General features: G+C 30.2%; 1 protein-coding gene across 1 annotated transcript in view; it reads right to left on the reverse strand.

Moving 5' to 3' along the window:
• Positions 1-22,214, reverse strand: part of LOC135962099 (transmembrane protein 177) — a 214,160-nt gene that overhangs the window by 84,821 nt on the left and 107,125 nt on the right. Inside the window, exon 2 of the mRNA XM_065513840.1 lies at positions 1,040-1,176. Within this exon, the coding sequence (XP_065369912.1) occupies positions 1,040-1,176 (137 nt within the window). The remainder of the gene's footprint in view (positions 1-1,039; positions 1,177-22,214) is intronic.

The following is a 22,214-nucleotide window of genomic DNA, read 5'->3' on the forward strand; positions in this document are numbered from 1 at the left end:
CTAATTAATCTAACCTTTTTCACTATATCTTGCCACTCCATCTATAGCTCTAAAGCTCTAAAAGGAATGGGCCTAAGCTTTCATTTGAGCAAAAAAAAATTAAAAAGAGGGCCCATTTTGGAAAAAAGTTCATTATGCCAAAAAAAAAAAATCAAAAATTTTATATCTTGAGTTACAAAACATTTATTTTGCTATATATCACACTCGCATCCCACTAAGCAACCAAATAGGTCTTAAAGGAATAGACCCAAGCTTTCTTTCGAGCGAAAAAAAATAATTAAAAAAGTGCCCATTTTAAAAAAAGTTAGATTTTGCAAAAAAAAGTCAAAAATTGCATATTTTGAGTTGCAAAACATTTATTTTGATAGATATCCCACTTGCATCCCACTAAGCGACTAAATAGGTCTTCAAGGAAAATATCTGAGCTTTCTGTTGAGCAAAAAAAAAATTAAAAACAGGCCCATTTCGAAAAAAGTCAACAAAGTTTTTGATTTTGCAAAAAAATTCAAAAATTGCATGTTTTGAGTTACAAAACATTTTTTCGCATCCCACTAATCGATCAAATAGGTCCCCAAGGTAAATATCTATGCTTTATTTTAAGAAAAAAAGGGCCCATTTTGAAAAAAATGTCAAAAAAGTTTTTGATTTCGGGAAAAAAATATTAAAAATGTTTTATTTTTTTTTTTAAATATTTTTTTTCGAAAGATTGAAGAAATAGCTATCTAAACGAGTTGGGACACATTTTGCTAAGAACAATAGGTAATAAGTTACATGGATGAGAAAAATCACATATTTGGCCAAAATGTCAAATTTTGACCCCCTCTAACTCCGAGAGTTCTTGACCGATCTTGTTGAAAAATTGTGTCTGAATTACTATCCAATAGGTCTAACCTTGGTGCAAGACATCGATTTTAAGAGTTTGTTCACTTGACGTGAAATCCCCCATATATATTAATATATAATATATATATATTCAGAATAAATAATCTATGAATAAATTAAAATACATAAGTGTTTTTTTCAATATTCAAATACTTACCAGCTGAAAACAAATCGAAGCCAAAAACGGAAAACGGATTTAGCATATATCTTTCAGATATATCAATATCTATGATTTTAGCAGCATCATTTAGTAGCTCAATTTGTTTTGGAGACAACGAAAGAGGTTGACCATTTCTATAATAAAAATATATAAAATATCTATAATAAAAATATATAGAATATATATATATTTGAATAATATTATAAAAAGTTTTGCACATAAGTATTTCATTGGTTTTTATATGATAAAGGGTATATTTTAAAACTATTTCCTAAAGCTTTTTTAAACATATTTTCTGTAACATTTAGTAAAATATATTTATTTATTAGCTTATAATATGAAATTATAAGATAAATATAAGAGCAATGACTTTTAGGGCCTTCTGCTCAATATATTTGCTTAATTCACAAACCCCTTGTATCCTTGTATCGATTGTATTATTGTATTCAATACAATAGTGTAAGCTTGTTGTTGAAAATGTTCATACAAAAATTAAATACACTTATACACTTTTATTTTATATGTTTTTAAAAAGTTGTATTGGTTTCCCAGCTATAAATTTGTTTACATTTCTCTGAGCTCCCATGATGATGGTGAGGTGAGAGAGTAATTTGAAAAAATTTAGAGTCGGACTACTTGTTATACATACTACTTCCCAGCCGCTGCCAATAAACAACATCAGTTTATAATAAATATTACTTTACTAATAACTAATATTTATCACATCGCCCTCCTTCGGTGGTATAACAGTAAAACGCCATCGAAGTAAAATAATTAAATAAAGGTTGTTGGCTTGAATAATGCGCGATCTCACCACCAGAGGCGCTGCCACCTGCACTAATCACAAACATAACGCGCAATTGCAGAGTTGTTAATTAAAAAAAAGCTTTCCTCCTCCAAAGAAAGTAACACAAATATATATTAGGGTGGCCCTTAATAAACGAAAGTTGGATTATGAAAAATTCCAAATATTTAAAAATTTGACCTTTGACCTTCACGATTTAAGGGTTAACGTTTTCCAATTTTAGTAAAATTTTCAGAGTATATTTAGAATTATCTGAATAGAGCTCATTCGCCAAAAAATTGCCAAATAATTAGTTTTTCTCGAAAATTTCAAAATTTAAATCGCAGGTACGGAAAAACTATAAGAGATATTTTTATAATTTTTTCACATTTTTATTCCCTATTATAAATCACAATGAGATGATCAAAAAATTCTGAAATTTGTTTAACAAAATTTTTAAAAATTTGAAAATGGAGTTTTGAAACTACCGCTAAAAAATTTTATTTTTTTGTTCATACCTAAGAATAGGTTAACGGTATCATACGAAGACAAAAACTTAAACACAATTAAATATGGACATATTTTAAGTAAAAATGAGCTTTTATTTTAATATTTATCAAAATATGTTAATTTTTTCCTACCTTTCTTGTTCTAGTTGCCTGATACACGTTAATGGCCTGGGGAATTTTTTTATGTCTCATTAGAACGACAATTACGTACACATTTCGATTCTTTTAAACTAAATTGTAAAAGTAATTTTTTAATGGCAAAATTTTTACAAAAACTTAAAAAAATACATTTTATCACTTTGTAAATGCATCTCAAAACTTCAGAGGGCTGGCACGTCTTATCCCCAACCGATTTACCTACAATTTTTTCAGGATGATTTTGTTACTAATGTTCACCAAGCTGGGGGTGAGAATTGCCAAAATCCAAATTTCGTTTATTAAGGGCCACCCTAATATATATAGGCATATTAATTGCCTGAGTGTTACTTCTCTTTCTAAAAAAAAATACTACTCTTTCAAAAACATTCATTCAATATACACTGTGCGTTCACAAACAAATAAACAAAAGGTGTATTTAATACAAGATACAAATTGCTGTGAATTAAGCAATTGTTACGAAATTGTACTTCAATTTGAATACAACTGTTTTAATGGGTGCTTTAAAGTTGTATAATGCCTCTCAAACTGTAACATATCTGTGTGTATTATTAACATTGCTGTGGAACATATGACATTGAATGAAAGCTTTGAGTTGAGCATTGTTGATGTAAATGTGGCAACACTAAATGATTAATGATTATCGTCGAAAATTCTAGAATTCGAATATTCTAGTTTGAAGATCATTGTATAAATAGAGCTTTCTAGATGGTAGTGCAGCGTATAAAAACTGGCCGTGATAACACCGAATGATTGAGTCTAATTTGAAACATCGTTAATAGCGTAGACAGACGACAGCGTTAATTTGCATTAGCAGTCTTAATTCAAATTAACTTGTGAATTATCCCCATCCTAATGGCATTTGCTTTGACGTAAATTCACAAAATCAAACTGAATTTATACAGAATTTTGCTATTTCAATATGGCAAGAAAAGAAAATATTACACAGAAGAATATGAAAAAAAGAGGGAAATAAAGCTGTAACTTCTAAACGGTTGACCCGGTTTGAATGAAATTTCACCAGGGTCGCGGCCACTAGTCCCCAAATTGGTATGTTAAATTTTTAAAACGATCCTATTTCTTCCTTTGTGTTCCAATTTCAAGCAAATTATATATATAGAATCTCCTCATCAAGTACTACAAAAAGTTATCAATTATCTCTTACAGCTTACTGCCTAAACCAAAGCGTAAGACGGAACGTTTTTTTGTGCTTAGCTTTAACGCTGAAATGCCATACCTAAACAACAGCGACAACGCTACGTCAAACAATAAAACCAGGGTTATCAAAAAAATAAATATAACAACCCTGATTATTTAGACAATAACCATATTTCTATTAATATAAAATATATAAATATAAAAGAAAATAATATATGTATACTATTTTAAATATTTACACTTACCTCCATTTTCTAATAACAAATATATATTTTTTGCTTTTTTGTTTTTCTTTTGTATGTATGTGTTTACATTTATTGTGTTTTGCAACTAATTTCACTATTAAACGCGCTGTCAAAATTGGATTTTCCAATTGCAAAGCGTTGCCGCCGCGTTATTTCGGTATGCTACATACAAATTGTATGGGCATGAGAATTTTTGACAACTAAACAACGCTTGCCGCCCGTGTTTAGGTATGCCAGTTAGGAGATATTCGCATTTGAAAATTAAATTTTAAAAATTTTTACCCACCCTACTTTTTGATAACAGCGGATCCAAGTATTTCCCGATTTTCTCCAATTTTCCTTTATTTCACTAACAACACATGATGGTCGATATCAAAATATAGTAACCCATTTTAGATGGCCAAATATGTTCTTAATTATCTTTCCTGATAACAAATTTCAAAATTTGTTTTTATTTTAGCTTTTTGATTAGAAAAATCTATATAACTGCAAAATTACATTAAAAAATATTCATAAATAAAAATTTTATTTCAATTCGTATCTTCGCAAAAACTCATTAAAAAGCATTTTTTGTCCTATTTTGGAAAAATGGACAAAATCCTCTATCCATTGATATATAAAACATCTACCTAGTGTTCTTTACGTGGCAATTAATTTAGGAAAGCTTAATATCTAGCAGGGAATTTACCGATTTGCAACAAATTTTGTCAACATTATACTGTTTACAAACAAAAAACTGTTTACTAAATGCAAAAACTGTCGTCTGTCAGGGTTAAATTTTAATTCACATTAGTGTGGTATAAGTAAAGACATCAACTGTATTTAAGTTGAGCATTGTTTGTAAATGTGGCAACACTAATGATTAATGATTAACGTCGAAAACTCTAGAATTCTAATATTCTAGTTTGAAGATCATTGTATAAATAGAGCTTTCTAGATGGTAGTGCAGCGTATATAAACTGGCCGTGAGACCACCGAACGATTGAGTCTAATTTGAAACATCGGTAAGTAAAGATATCAACTACATTAAAAGTGAATACTTGTATATTATAAAGTAGGTCTAAAAACACTCAGTGACTATTTAAACTGTTGTTGTACATTTTAAATAAATAAAGATTTGTTAGAATTTTAAACTACTAAACTGATATTTATTTGCAATCAAAAGTTTATTTAAAGGAAATAAACCAACGTTTTAAAAAGGCTAAAACGTAACAATATGTTAAATTTAAATGATTTTAAGTAATTTCATATGTATATTTATTAGAATACATTTTTACTTTCAGAAAATTAATAATTTTTTTAATATTATTAGATAATTATAATTCCAAAGTGAATCGAGTGCAGTGTTTCAGAATGTGTGATGGATTTAAAATAGGAGATGAGCAATTACAATTTAGATGGGTAGGGCGATTCATCATATGCCATGTGTTAATTTAGAATGTCCGAGCCTTAAGTTTTCGAATTTTATTATATTCATTATATTGAAATTAATTGACAAGTTACGTAAAAAGGAGCGTACCTCGGTCATTTCATGATTCAAATTCCTATACCAAAATGAGGTGGTGATAATTGGGTTCTCTTTGTATTCTTTATCGAGTCTTATGGGGGCGTCATACGGCATGTATTCCATATGTATTGGGACATGTATTCGATACATATGGAATTCCATGTGTATGTCAAAATTCACGTTATACATACGATTCATAATTTCCACGTTCAAACGTACATATGTAATTGCATGTGACATAACCTCTATTAGTTTATATGTTGGTTGTTTTTAACAATATATTTATTTAAAACATTTTTAAATCACAATAAATATATTTAATGCAATGAAACTTATTTTGTTATGATTTTTCTTTACTCTATTTTGTTTTTGTTTTATTTTGCACTTACACAGTGTTGTATTTCAAAATACAACACTGTTATATACACGAAAATCGAACATGCTCTAATTTCCAAAAATGTCACGAGTAAAGGTAAGGTCAGACTACGCAAATTATTTGACACAAAATGTTTCATGTGTTTGATCAACACTACATCAAATAATTCATGGGTTGATTTTGTGGTCATACTGTACACATTTATTTGCCTTATTTGTTTAATCAAACTACACAGAATTACTATCAAACAGACGAAGGTAAAATATATGTCTTGTGGTCACATTTATAGTAATATTTTTTCTAAATAAATATTAAATAAAGCTGTAAAAAACTTAAATTTCTTTTATCAATAAGGAAGACATTTCCAGAAATAAAAATATTACTAGATTTTGCTTTAATTAATAGAATTGTAAAATTTCAGTTCTTTTATTTAAACGTCAAATATTTTATGTTTCTAGTTTGGCCAGAAAATATTTTTCACGGCAAACAAGAAAATAGTTGAATTTGGTCAAACAAATGTATTTGCCGATAAGAAAACTTTCTTGTAATGTGACCAATGTGTGACCACTAAACTGCAAATATTTCAATCCATTTTGGGTAATTTTTTATTTGATCTTGCAATTCATTTGCAAGATTAAACAGCGTCAAATAACAGCTGTTGTATCATGTATAATCGCAAAAGTAGTGTTTCTTTATCTTAAATTAAAAATCGCTACATGAAAAAAAAATCGTGAAAAGAACTCAAGCTTGTTAAAAAGAAAAAATATATTTTTAAAATGTTGAAACCAAAGTAGTTGGTTCTATATTTGTGTTAGTAACAAAAATGTATACATATTTTTACCAGCCACACAGAGCTATTTCTATGAAGTTTTAAATTATAATTTGTTTGAATTTTATATGATTTCCAATACGAAAAATTTAAGCTTTGTCAAATAGTTTAAATTCTACCACAAACACAATAAAATGTCAAAAATTAATAAAAAAAAATGTTTTTTAGATTGTTCATATTGGACGTGTTTCAGAAATGAAAATGTGCTAGAAGTGTAAAACAAAATAATAAAACCCTGTGTTAAAGAATTAACGTTAATTGAACTATACTTAATCTACAATTTTTGCTTAAAATTTCGAGACATTTGATGTGTATAAATTTCTCACAAGGGTGTTGAATTCACACGGTACCCATGTATGTGAGAGAGTAATATTAAAAATAGAGAGTCGGACTACTTTGGTTGAAAAAAGAAATTCATAACTAAAATGATTTGTTTTATTAAATATTATTATTAGAACATGAGTTTTTCCAAACTTTATTCATTCAGAATAAGAACATGTTCCAAATATAATAAAATTTTGCGGAAATGTTTACCTATTTACATAAATTTTTAATTAATTGCAATCAAATTATACTATTTATATGTGTCTAAACAAACTAGTTTCTTTGATTTTAAATTCAATCTGTATAAATACAATAAATATTCAATACATTTAGGCAATTTTAAATTTTGTGAATAGACCAACTTTATGTACATATATAAAGTAATCAAACTACAGGTAGGCCTCCATTTACGCGGTTTGTTGGGACCAAAAAAATAGCGTGTAAATCAAATTCGCCTAAAACGAGGTTCTAATTTAGAACGAAATGCTTTTGTGGGGCCAATAATTTTTTATTTCGCGTAAAAGAATACATCAGTCACATAACAAAAAAGAAATTTGGACCTAAAAATCGCGTAAAAAACTCAACTAAAAAAATTATTTCTTATCAAAAATTAAGGAAAAAATGTCAATTAAAAAAAATATACATACATAAAAGAGATCAAAACATAACAAAAAATTCATAAAAATTACGAAGTTTTCAAAAAAGATATATGTTATTCGCTTGTGTTTTTTCGTTTCTTGTTGTTTGTTGCCGCGTTATATAAAAATAGTGTAAAAAAAGTCGCGTATTTGAAAAAATGGTTGCTAATTTCAGTTCAGTTTATTTCGAATTCGCTTAAATAAAGTACCGCGTAAATGGAGGCTTACCTGTATGTGAAACGTATAAAAATATAAATCGCATAAAATGCAAAAATCGCAATAGACTTCATGTCTTCAATTAGTTTTTCTCCCAGTATGTCATTCTAGGCTCAATGAATTTTATGTGAAGAAGAAGACTTCATTTATTGTTGTAATTTTTTAATGAAAATAATTTAAATAACAAATATTCAAGAAGTATAGAATACGTATTTATGTTTAAAAAAAAATAGTGAAATAATGTCTTTAATTTAGTACCAAAAATATTTAAATAATCTCCTTTAATTTTTCCGTCTTGAGCAAACAATTTTCTGTTTTTGCTCTATTTGATCAAAGAATTATTTCATGAAAGTATTTGATACAATCTGACCACACGGCAAATATATGTACTGATTGTTTTTCGCAGCAGTTTGTTCAAACAAAAAGTGAAAAATTAAATTCACTATTCACTACTATATACAAAATTCATTAAAACTTTAATAAAATAACTGTTTTACAATTCGAAACAAGTGCTTTAACCTTAAAAAGTTTTGCAAGAAAAATTATATATTTTTTAGCTATTCATATCGAGCCCTTATCGCCAAATTATCGTAAGCGAAATTTTTAAAATTTTTTTTATTGCAGAAATTAAAATTTTATGGACCAACAGATGTTTTAGCGTTCTCAGAATATCAAAATTGTTAATAAGTTCAAAAATATAGGGGGTACGATTTTATCGTAAGTCAATATTTATATTTTACAGTAAACTAATTTTATCGTAAGCGACACACAGTGGTATAGAAAAAAAGAGGGAAATAAATCTGTAACTTCTATATGGTTAGATTGGTTTGAATGATATTTCACATGAGGAAAGAAGTGTTGTCGAGTTTAAGTTTTGAACGTGGACCTCATGGGCCCACCAGGGGCGCGACCAAGGGCCCTCTAATTGGGACACCTCGGGTATGTCACATATTTAAAACGATATTATTTCTTGGTTTGAGTTCCGATTTCAAAAAAATTACACATAGAATTTTCTCATCGAGCACTACAAAAAACTTTGTCGTAGCTATCAATTATCTCTTACAGCTTAGGAGATATTCGCATTTGAAAATTAAATTTTCAACATTTTTACCCTCCCTACTTCAGTTTATTGATAACAGCGTATCCAAATATTTCCCTTCATTGGACTAACAACACATGTATGTGTCAAATAGAAAAATAACTGTTTAAAAATAATGACTAAGTCCAAAGTTATGTGCATTTGAATTTAAAGAGGCGATTTTTCGCTAATTTTTTCGGGAAAAAATAACTTTTTTTCTTTTTAAGTTATCGCAAAAAATTTCTAAGAGGATGTATATGGAATTCCTACTTTCTGAAAGCTAAGTTTTCATAAAATATTCTAAAGGAAAACAAATTTCAAAATTGATGTTACCGAGGGGACCAGGTTCTTTCAAAAAACACCTAATTTTTATGTAAAATAAAACTTTAGGGCAAAAATTCTCAAATCTTATATTCGATTTCTAATTACTTTGTAAAGGGTTCCGATAACCCCGACCCTGTTATGGATATTATAGCCAAAGAACTAAAAATTCCCATTTTTGGAATTTTTCAACACTTTTCTGGGAATTGCGGAGTAAAAATATTTGGTAATTTTAACCCGTAGATATTGATTTGAAATCAATGTCAAGTTACCGTTTAGGTAAATTTATCTACTGGTTATTTTACACCGTAGATACCTATTTGTTGAAATTACGGGCATAAAAGATGTAAAATCTTCACATTTGGAACCGTCGGTAAATATGAATGTATAGCCGTGCAGATAATTTTTAAGTTCATTAAATAGTCTTTGGTACTGACTTGGACTACAGGTTGATCGCCTGGGTTTCCCCTTTAACTAGCTATAAGGATAGTTTTACTAAAATCGTTTTCCGATTTTAGTAAAACTTTCAGGCCATATTTAAAATTACAAGGACTATAATATTATGAATAGGTTTTACCTAAAGTTTATAACATTAAGGAAATTGGGCTCATTCGCCTAAATATGGACAAAAAATTAGTTTTTCTTGAAAATCGCAAAATTTAAATCGCAGGTACGGAAAAACTGTAAGAGGTATTGACATAATTTTTTCATATTTTTATTCCCTATTTTGATCTCAATAAATCCCAATGTGATGATCAAAAAATTCTGAAATTTGTTTAACAAAATTTTTTAAAATTTGAAAATGGAGATTTGAAACAGCCGTTAAAAAATAATTTTTTTTGGCCATACCTGCGAATAGGTTAACGGTATCCTACGAAGACAAAAACTCATACACAAGTAAATACGGATATATTTTAAGTAAAAATTAGCTTTTATTTTAAATATGTTAATTTTTTTTCCAAAATTTGTTGTTCAAGTGGCCTGAAACACGTTAATGGTCTGGCGAATTTGTAATAACTTTAACATTTTTTAACCAAATTTTGTCATTTATATCTCATTACAACGATAATTACGTACACATTTCGATTCTTTTGCATTCAATTGCAAAAGTATTTATTTAGTAGCAAAATTTTTAAAATATCTGAAAAATTTGCATTTTTTCCGAATTTTGGCGATAATACAGTTTTTGGGTAATTTTGACCCAAAGGAGATGCAGGGTTAACTTCCAAAAAAAAATTTTTAATGTAATATTCATTGATATAAATAAATCTATACATTTCTAGTAAACAATGCAGAAATTTAACGAGTTTCACCTATTTATTCCATATAAATAGTATAATTTTGCATATATCTGAACTTTGACCTCGATGCGCGTCCAGATATCGTTGCCCGATTTCGCTCAAATTTTCAGCACTTAACATTTAGGTCTAGTGTCACAATATTCCACCCGGCACTCTTCAAAATTTTAACAAAAAATTTTTTCCATACAACTGATTGTCACTCTAGTATACATGTTACAATTTAATTTAGGATAATTTAGGAGACCCTGTGGATATTATAGATTTTTAAACAAAATTACAGTCCCATTCCATTCATCACAAATTACACAGCTGCACTCCATGGTTGCAAGTTTTACACAAAACTAGATTTAGTGAGAGCATATCACCAAATCCCAATGCACCCCTGATGAAGTTTGTAAAACTGATATAATTACACCTTTTGTCCTTTATGAATTCCTACAAATGCCCTATGGACTTCGCAAATCTGAAACCAAAAACCGAAGAAGAACATCTTAAAATTGTATTTGCTCGTTTTCGTGAATATGGCAGTGTCATCAATCCTGCTAAATGTGAATTTGGTTCCTCTGAAATTGATTTTCTGGGATTCCATATAAACGAATTTGGCAGTACACCTACATTAGAGTGTCCCTTAGAATTAAATTTTTTGAAATGTTGAAACGGTACCCGCTGAAAACTTTCGTAATGACCTAAAATACCAGGAAAAAAATGTTTAGCTTGTTCTAAGAAGGGCAACCCTATATATTTTTCTTAAGCTTCATCAAAATCGGTCCAAAAATATATAATATTTCGCTATCTTTCCATTAGAAATTCCAAATATTGAAAAATTTGACCTTTGATCATCACGATTAAAATTAATAACAGTAAGGAAATAGGGCTGCTCATTCGCCAAAATATGGCCAAAAAATTAGTTTTTCTCGATAATCCCAAAATTTATATCGCAGGTACGGAAAAACTATAGGAGGTATTGATATACTTTATTCACATTTTTATTACCTATTATGTTGTTAATAAATCCCCATGTGATGATCAAAAAATTCTGAAATTTGTTTAACAAAATTTTTAAAAATTTTAAATTGGAGTTTTGAAACTGCCGTTAAAAAATCATATACAAGTAAATATGGATATATTATAAGTAAAAATAAACTTTTGTTTTAATATTTCTCAAAATATGTTAATTTTGTTCCTACATCTCTTGTTCTAGTGGCCTGAGACACATTAATGGCCTGGCAATTTTATAATTTTAATTTTATAACTTTAACATTTTTTAACCAATTTTTGTGTTTTATATCTTATTAGAACGACAATTACGTACACATTTCGAATTAAATTGCAAAAGTAATTATTTAATAGGAAAACCTGAAAAATGCATTTTTCCCCTTGTAAATGCACCTCAAAACTAAATCGAAAGTTGGCACGGGTTGCCCTTCTTAGAACAAGCTAAACTATTTTTTGGTGATATTTTAGCTCATTACGAAAGTTTTCAGCGGGTACCGTTTCAACATTTCAAAAAAATTAATTCTAAGGACACTCTAGTATACAGGCTATAATTAATTGTACCAGACCTGAAAATAAGACGTAAGTCCAGAGGTTTCTAGGTATGGTTAATTTTGTCGCAAAGTTTGTTCCTAATCGCTCACATATATTGGAACCTATAAATGTATTAACGGGAAAAACTGATTTTGTATGGGACGAACTTCATGAGAAAGCTTTTACGGAAAATAAGAAAAGTTTTTGACAAAAGAACCAATTTTAGCCTTCTATGACCCCTCAAAGAGCATAATCATTAGCTCAGACGCATCGAGCTATGGCATAGGGAAATAGACAATTAGTTTCGTATATATCCAGGACCATGACGGAAACAGAGAGACACTACGCTCAGATTGAGCGTGAGGCACTAAGTATAACGTGGGCTGGGGAGAAACTAGCAGAATATATAACAGGGATTCATGTTGTATTTGAAACGGAAAGGACCTCAAAATAGCCGATGCCCTATCGCGCAGACTGAGGCTTTTGTTCATTTTATTGTTAAGAACTTTCCAGTTAGAAAGTCATCAGGGTATTACGAAATGTCATAAATTGGCACAAACGTCAGTTTGGTGGTTAGGTCTTATCACACAGTTAGAGGACTTAGTAAAGAATAGCCCAAAATGTATAGAGCAACTCGACCAACTCGACCTATGGAGAAAATAGGTTTGGATTTATTTAAGTGGAATAAATGGTATCTTATAATTACTGATTATTACACTCGTTACTTTGAATTTTTTCCTTTAACCTCTATGTCCGAGGAAGACATAATTGCAAATGTGAAAATATTTTTTTCAAGGTTTGGAATTTGTTCTGTATGTAGAAGCGACAACGGCATTCAGTTCCAATCAAAATTTAAACAGTTTGCACATGATTATAACTTCCAACATGTGACAAGTAGTCCTTTTTAAAGCCAATCAATTTGCGCTGCCGAATAAAGTGTTCAAGTGGCGAAACAATTGTTGAAAAAATGCGACGACATACACGATGGTCTGCTCAATTATCGTTCGACCCCGTTAGCAAACGGATTTACTCCCGCAGAATTGATGATGGCTCGAAAATACAAATCATTGGTTCCGAATTTGCCCATTGCATTAGAAACAGGTTATAAAAACAAGGCAATGGAAAAGGAACTACTAATTAAGAAAAAACAAGTAAGAAAGTATAGTCGGTCAAGCCCGACCAAAAATAGTTTTCTTTTAAAATTTCAGTAATTTAGTCTCGGGAATGATTTTTGAAAGAGGGCCTTATATGGGAGCTATTACCAATTATGGACCGATCACCATGAAATTAGGTCGTGTGATTTTTGTCTATATGAAAGTTATTTATGTATATACCAAAATTTTTATGAGATTTATGCACGTTAAAGTGATTTTCGGAAGCGGGTCTATATGGTAGCTACCCAGCAAAAACTTCGCTTACAAAGCTACAAATAATGTCTTTTTTAATAACTTACATTTTAAGTAGTAAAGTCTAAAAAAACAAAATAAACAAAGCAAATAATCAGTTACTTTTTTCAATTTGCCCATTTTTTTATTGCATGTTTATTTTTAGAAACATACAAAATAGTATTGTATTACTGTGTGAAAACCATTATTTGATGCACAATAAAATAACTAAGCAGTGGTGTAGTGAGTAGAACAGCAGACTAGCAAACGGATAGTTCTTGGTTCGACTCTTGGCTGCGACTTATTTTTTTTTTCTAATTTTTGTTTTTTGCAAATACAAAATTCTATAAATAACTCTATTAACAAAACAACTTATTTCCGGCCAAAAAATATAGCTTACTTTTGGGACATCGCGAACAAAAATAAGTACTTATTCCGCCGAAAAATAAGTAGTCTAATCGTCAAATTCGCCTTATGTTTCGGCTTATTTTTAAGCAAAGTTTTTGCTGGGTATGACTAATTATGGACCGATCGTAACAAAATTTGGGGACATGAATTTTGTATATGTATATAAAACTTATTTGGAGCGAAATTTGTGGAGATATATACAGTATGTCAAAAATGAGTTTACACATTGAAAATAAATTTATATTTTCGAGTTTGATTACATGAAAATACCACTTATTCTTTCATTACATATATTTTTTTGGTTTGTTATGAATATATACAGTATATACTAAGCTTACATAAGGAAAAAGTTGATTTACAATGTAAAATATACGGAAAAAAGTCAAAAACAAACATTATTTAATTTTTGTAGTGTCAATTAACTCTTTTCACAACCAATTTTATTAGTGTTTTTTGGTACACACTTAATGATCAGTGGTACTTTACAGATACTTACGATCTGTATTCTTCTTCTCTATAAATTTGTTAGTTAGTTCGCGATCGATTTTTTGTTTTGTGATCATCATAATGTAAAATATTGCTTAGAAAACTTCCAGGAAGAAGAATATCGTACAACGTGACTCTGATAATTTACTACAATTGCCAACTGGAAAAAAGTATACAGGAGTTGTTGGGGATGTTTTTGGCAACACGAAATATAATTTATAGTGTTTGAGAACGAGCAGAAATGAGGGTAGAGGAGCGTTAAAATGTAGTGGTAGCCCTAGATCTAAAATAACTGAGCGCCTAATGTCAGACAACTTCATTAAAACGCTCAGATTTCAACCAGAACTCTTCTGAGGGAACTTAAAGAAGAATGTGATGTAGTCATTTCCCATGAAACAGTTAGTCAGGCCATAATAAAAAACGAATATTCAACCAGAGTAACATAAAAAACTACTACTTTCTGCACCAGATGTATAAAAGCGTTTTTTCTTCGCGTCGATTATTGGGATGACGTGCGACGAGACTGTATTACAACAAAGTGCCATCTAGAGTTTGACGTAAGGGGTTACTTTAAAATTTCGATTATGATTTGGAAGTATATCTCAAGCAAAGGATTGAAATACTTATGTTTTACTGAAACAATCATGGTCGCGGAACAATATTTAAACACTCTGAAGAACAATTTCCTAAGAAATGCAACTAAATTTGGATTTATCTAGACAATAAACTACAATACAAATTTTATCTAAACTTAAATTGTATATAGTGGGGATGTGGCTTCTATATAATTTCGGCGATGTTATAAACATGACAGCAAAAGGTCTCATCGTCAATCCAACTGAAAATTTTAGTGTGTATTTAAAGAAAAATATCGCTAAAAGGCAACCAAAAAACAATACTGTAAAATTAGAAGAGTTACAAAAGAAATGGAACACTATGACATATAAAAAAAACAAAAAATCATCTGCATTGCGTGGTATATCCTAAGCGTGGTCATACCAAATAGTAAAAATGACAAATAAGTAAATAGATTAGTTATTTAATTACTTAAAACTAACTTCTTGTAATTTGTGAAAAGAGTTAATTGATATTACCAAAACTAAATAGTATTTTATTTTCACTTCCTGTTCGTTTCTTCCATATATACGATTTATATATACTGTGTATATTCATAATAATCCAAAAACAGTTTATATATCGAAATAATAAGTGGTATATTTCTTGCTATCAAAGTCGAAAATATAATTTTATTTCAATGTGAAAACTCATTCTTGACATACTGTATATAAATTAAGCATTTGTGACCGATAAAGTCCAATTTCTGGAGGACATTTGTATGAGGGGCTACGTGAGATAATGAACCGATTTCAGCCAGTTTCAATAGGCTTGGTTCTTGGGCCGAAAAAATAATATGTACAAAATTTGATCGAAATCTCTTCAAAATTTGCGATCTGTACTTTGCGCACAAGGTTTACTCGGCTCAGAAAATGATTCTAAGTCGATCGGTATACAATATTTTTGGGCGTTACAAACATCTGCACAAATGCATTATTGCACAAATTGAGAATTTTAATAAAAGACACGGTACTAAAGATCTTTCGGAATTAAAAACCAAATAGTAAAAATGCCAAATAAGTAAATAGATTAGTTATTTAATTACTTAAAACTAACTTCTTGTAATTTGTGAAAAGAGTTAATTGATATTACCAAAACTAAATAGTATTTTATTTTCACTTCCTGTTCGTTTCTTCCATATATACGATTTATATATACTGTGTATATTCATAATAATCCAAAAACAGTTTATATATCGAAATAATAAGTGGTATATTTCTTGCTATCAAAGTCGAAAATATAATTTTTTTCAATGTGAAAACTCATTCTTGACATACTGTATATAAATTAAGCATTTGTGACCGATAAAGACCAATTTCTGGAGGACATTTGTATGAGGGGCTACGTGAGATAATGAACCGATTTCAGCCAGTTTCAATAGGCTTGGTTCTTGGGCCGAAAAAATAATATGTACAAAATTTGATCGAAATCTCTTCAAAATTTGCGATCTGTACTTTGCGCACAAGGTTTACTCGGCTCAGAAAGTGATTCTAAGTCGATCGGTATACAATATTTTTGGGCGTTACAAACATCTGCACAAACGCATTATTGCACAAATTGAGAATTTTAATAAAAGACACGGTACTAAAGATCTTTCGGAATTAAAAACAGAGAATAGAGTATGGATAATTGATTTGCGAAAATACGGAAAAATTTTACGAAAATTGGATGAACCAAGATCGTATTTGATTCAGACAGATAGAATGAAATATAGACGAAACAGAATTCACCTTAATTAGACTGCCATAACCGTAACCATATAAAACAGCTGTTCGAACCAAGCTTATGGGCAACAATGAATTTGATTAATGGTGACATGCCATAACGCCATAGACATAACATTTAAATACATATGAATGGCTATGGTTACGGCTATGACGATATGGTAAGGCACGACTAATTGAATCAAGTACTAAAAATTTTTATTTTCCAGAAGAATTATATAACCCAGATGAAAATTTTATAATTAAAAATAATATTGAAGACCATTCTGATTTACAAATCAATCCAGAGGATTTACAAACCAATACAGATGATTTATCTTCTGTGGAAAATGAAGAAATTGGTTCTTCAACGAAATTGGTTAGGCAACAAAAAACGCATGTATGTAGTTATTTTTAAAACTCAATTTTTAAAAAAAATAGTTCTATGACGAACATATAATATAATTTTTATGAAATAATAGCGGTATTCACAATGTAGAGTACTTTCTCTAGCAAAGTAGCAGTTTAGCAGAAACCAAAAAAATACATTAGAACTACTATTTTACTTCTTTATACTTTCGCTTTTTAAGCTATATGAGTTAATTTTGCATTTCATATTTTTGTTTTGAAAATGAATTCAATTTTATTTTATTACATTTTGTGACACTTAATTACTCTTATAGAGTATTTGCTGGGACAAGAGCTCTACATCATGAATACCGCTACAATTTAATTTTACATTAACAAATAAATTTTAACCAACATTCTCTGGGCAGGTGGAATGTCTTTCTATTTCTCACCATGCTCTTGTTTTTGATTCATTTAGATTAAATGTAATACATAATGATTCGTTTCTTCAATATCGTGGTATAAATAGATGGCATCGACTATTAAGCGTCTTATCGGTTTTTGATTTCTCACAATTTTTTTATGAGTCCAATCATGGCTAATGAGGACGTTTGGATGAAAACCAAAGCTGTTGTGTTGCTCTATCTCTTCGTGATTTTTCCTTTAGGAATTATCAAAATGATCCGACTCAACTTAAATGGACTATGTTTTGCAAATTACGAAATAAAGCTAAATCTATTATTATAAGGGAGAAAATAAGATATTTTACAATCATGTTTGCTAAATAAATTAATACTGTATTAACGACATCTATCTTCTAAGATTGTTTCCTCTCCTGCCTACCTAAGGCCTATCTCAATAGGCCTGCGTTATCTAATGTAATTTAGAACATCATTAATGATCAAATGCTTCTCTCCATTGGGAACAAAATTTTAGTATCTCAATCAGTGTTGCCACAACCTTAAAAAATAACCAAAATGCTAAAAAAAGAAACCAAAAAAATGTATTGGAAACGTCATGTTTTAACATTTTTATACTTAGAAAAGATAAATTTTATGTCAAGATTTATAATATTATGAAAATTAGGTCTTAAACGCAAAATATTCTGAAAAATCTACCGAAATATTTTGTTCATGATATTTTTCAATTTTACACCTTTTCTGTGGTTTTGCAGTATATTTTTCATTTTAATTATCATATTTGCGTTGCTGGCTAGCAAGAAAACTATTTTACAAATATTATAAAATAAATTCTTAACATAGTACTAAGAGTTCATGGTACATTTCGGCACCAAAATGTCTGTTCCACTGTGTAATTGAAGCAATATTGGGAAATCTACATCTCTAAATCGTAAATATATCGAGGGACTATATTTAAACCCCTCTATCGTTAATTTTCACGAAAATTACTTTTTGATGTTAAAATATTCAGTGATTTTCATAAAGAACATATTTTTTTTGCTGTTTTATTTGAATTTTTGTTATTTCCGAATGCAAAACCCTCTATCTTTTCAAATAATCTAATTTTATGTAAAAATTACGAGAGAAGCCAGGAAGACTGTTCAAATTCACAATGAGATCGTAATAAAAGCGTTTGATGCAGAATATTTAAATTATGATTTCTTTAATAATTACAATGATGAAAAACTTGTGTTTTTTTCTTCCATTAGAATAGTAGTGCGATTTACTAACTTTTAACGAACCGAAAAACGTAATGTTTATCGACATAAATAATCGCTTGCAGTAACGATAGTGTGATTCAGTAATTTATTTTTAACGTTTGTTTAAAATATGACATCTTTGTCTACAAAATATCAAAATAAGCGAAAAGTTAAAAACCATTATTTGACACACAATGAAATAATTAACCAGTGGTGAAGTGAGTACAACGTTGACTAGCAATCGGAAGGTTGTTGGTTCGACACTTGGCTGCGACTTACATTATTTTATTTTTTTTTTAGTAAATACATAATTTTATAAATAATTTTATAAAGAACGATCCTACTGTGTCTAATTTAAGGTATCTTTTATATCTGTCATTGCGTAAAATATAAATAATAATAAAAATAATTCAATAATATGGTTTTTCTTAAAGAAAAAACTTCAAACATTCTATTCCCAGCAAAAAAACATGCAAAAGAAGTAGTAAATGCATGGGTGCCGTTGATAATGAACTGGTTCTTTTTAGGTGAAACATGCATGATTTTAACATTAGCGTGTCATTGGCGAGCATGGGTTCGAATTTAGCTAAACTGCCTAACATTAAAAATAGTGCTTAAAACCAATGAAAGTTCAGTGAATAGACTAGGTTTTTCATTGATCTGCAACATTACCTCAAATGAGTGCTTTAACCCTGGTTGGTTACTGTTCGTCGACGAAGCTCATTTACTATTTATCATATAACTTTATTATGCGTGTTCAAACTACTCTCTTTTTGTCAACAACGTTAGTTAATGACTAAAACTCTAAATGAGCGGACGTACGCTGAATACTAATTTTTTGGAAGTTGATTATGACAGGTGTGTACTCGTCGAAACGACGAAGAGTAACTTTAGTGTGACTTTTTGGGCTCTAATCCAACAGAAATGTATCTGGGAGATAGAGTAAAAGTGCTGGCGAAAACTGTTCATGGACCGAATCGCAATGTTGAAATGGATAACTGGTTCACATCAGTTCACCTTGCCAAAACACTGCTACTGGAACCCTATAAACTAAGTATTGTTGACACTTTTATGAAGAGAGAAAATCCAAAGGAAATGGTCTATATAAAAGGCCTGTGAGCATCCATCCATGTTTTGTTACGACAATGAACCGACTTTATTATCCTACAAACCAAAACAAAATAAACTTGTATATATTTGATCAAGTTGCGATGAAAAAGTAACCATAAATCCGAAAAAGGGAAAACCCATGGTCGAATTTGACAGATAAAATGCGGTGTCGACACTTTGGATAAAATGTCCAGCATTGTCTCGTGTTCTCGAAAAACAAACAGGTGGACAATGTGTCTATTTAGGGGAATTTTAAATAATACTTCTGTATTACAATATGTTCCATAAAGGTCAAAAACCCAAAAACCGACGACAGTTCCTGAAACATTTCCAAGAATCTCTCGAGGATTTAAAGAAAATGTCAAAATATAATATGTTGATAAAGACAAAAAAATGCGTAAAATATGTCACCTCTGTCTATATCAAACGCAGAATGACGAAAACTACATGTAATATATGCAAGAAAATCATATGTGGTGAACACAGAGTTGAGCTTTGTGTCTCATGCTTAAAATAAGGCAAATAATTAAAAATGTGTTTACATTTGTATTATTTGACTGATATCTTTCGCTTTTTATGAAATAAGTACTATTTATTTCTATCTTTTAAGTTTTTTCTGTTTTAAAAAGTTAATTAATTTGAAAAAACCAAAAAAAGGGTTAAAATTCGTATCGAATTTTAAGAGAGAAAAAAAATTTTATTTATATATTACATTATTTTTCTAATTTTTTAATAAAAAGCTTAACTAAAAATATTTTTTGTTTATTTTTTACTTTCCGTTAGAACGTTTTTTAAAAATAGTTCTTCGACCACTAATTCACCCACTTATCATATACATCTGCAAATATGTAACCAAAGGCAGTGACATGGCTGAGTTAGTGCTAAGAATTCCAACGATGAAGTCACTCAATTTCAAATGGGCCGCTATGTTAGCAGAAACAAAGCAATTTGGCGGATTTTTTTATTTGTCATTCATGAAAGACATCCAAGTGTTGTTCATTTAGCCGTACATATGATTACAACCTGTTGATCGACCGTCATCTACAGCATTGACCAGATTTTTTGAAATGTGCCGAAATTATGACTGCCGGAATCAATCGTCAAAGAAATTTCAAAGGCGGAAACAAGGGAATCCAGTTCCAGGTGTGCCCCATTTTTTCCACCGGTGCATTAGATCGCATTTACACAGTCTATCCAAGAAACGACGAGTGTTTCTATTTGCGTTTGCTATTAGTCAACGTTCTTGGCCCAACATCATTTCACGATTTGCGAACTATAAATGGTGAATTGTGTGAAACGTATAGCGAAGCATGTCAACGCTTGCGATTGTTAGAATGATACTCACTGGGAATACATCATCGGAGATTCTGTGCTTTCGACAAATGCGGTTGAACTTCTCAATCAGCACTCAAGTTACAATTTTGTTTGTGTACAATGGCGCATAAAAAGTCTTTGGAGACATTAAACAATATGTTTAACAAAACAATCAAAGCCGGTTTGGTGGTGAGATAAATCTGTTGGCAGGTGATTTTCGGCAAACATTGCCAGTGATTCTACGGTCAACGCCAGCCGATGAACTTAAAGCGTCTTTGAAGTCGTTCGTTTTGTGGAAACGTCAAGAAATTCAAATTGAATGTGAACATGAGTGTCGAACTGCAGAACGATCAATTTGGAGAATTCATCCGAAAGGTGTTTCCAAACATTGCACAAAATTACAAAAATCATGATTGGTTGAGCAAACGTGCTATATTGTCTTCGAAAAACATTGATGTCGACGAATTGACGTTTAATATACAGAGTGAAATTGCTGTCGCATTGATGACGTACAATTCGGTGGATTCCGTTATTTCCCAAGATGGTGTCGTCAAGCATTCAACCGAGTTTTTAAAATAGCTGGAGTTACACCGATTACCGCCTCATAATCTCCAACTGAAAGTCGGATCTGTAATCATAATGTTACGAATCATAAACTAACCACGTCTTTGACTTGCAGTAAAAAACCTGGTGAATAACGTCATCGAAGCAATAATACTTATAGGAAAGTACAATGGAGAAGACCTTTTGATACCACAGATCCCAATGGCTCCGACCGAAATGCCATTCGATTTTAAACGCTTGCAGTTTCCGGTACGGCTTGCATTTGCAATGACAATTAACAAATCTCATTGCGATTGCGGTATTAACTTTGAAAACCCATACTTCTCGCATTGTCAATTGTATGCCGCCTGTTCCCGTGTCAACATCAGCATTATTTGTTTACCCGCCAGACAACAAAATAAAAAATGTCGTGTATCATAGACATATCATATCCTCGGCAGCTGGAAAACTTAATGCTTTGTGTTTGAAATTGAAAATAATTAATAAGTACAGGATAATAAATGCCATTAAACTAACATTACATAATAACACAACGAAGGAACTTGATGCTAAAGGCTGTGCTGAATTACTGAAGATGGCGCTGTTAATGAACCTGCTGAGTTAATTTAAA

The sequence above is a fragment of the Calliphora vicina genome, chromosome 5 (assembly GCF_958450345.1).
Source record: "Calliphora vicina chromosome 5, idCalVici1.1, whole genome shotgun sequence".
Lineage (NCBI taxonomy): Eukaryota > Metazoa > Arthropoda > Insecta > Diptera > Calliphoridae > Calliphora > Calliphora vicina.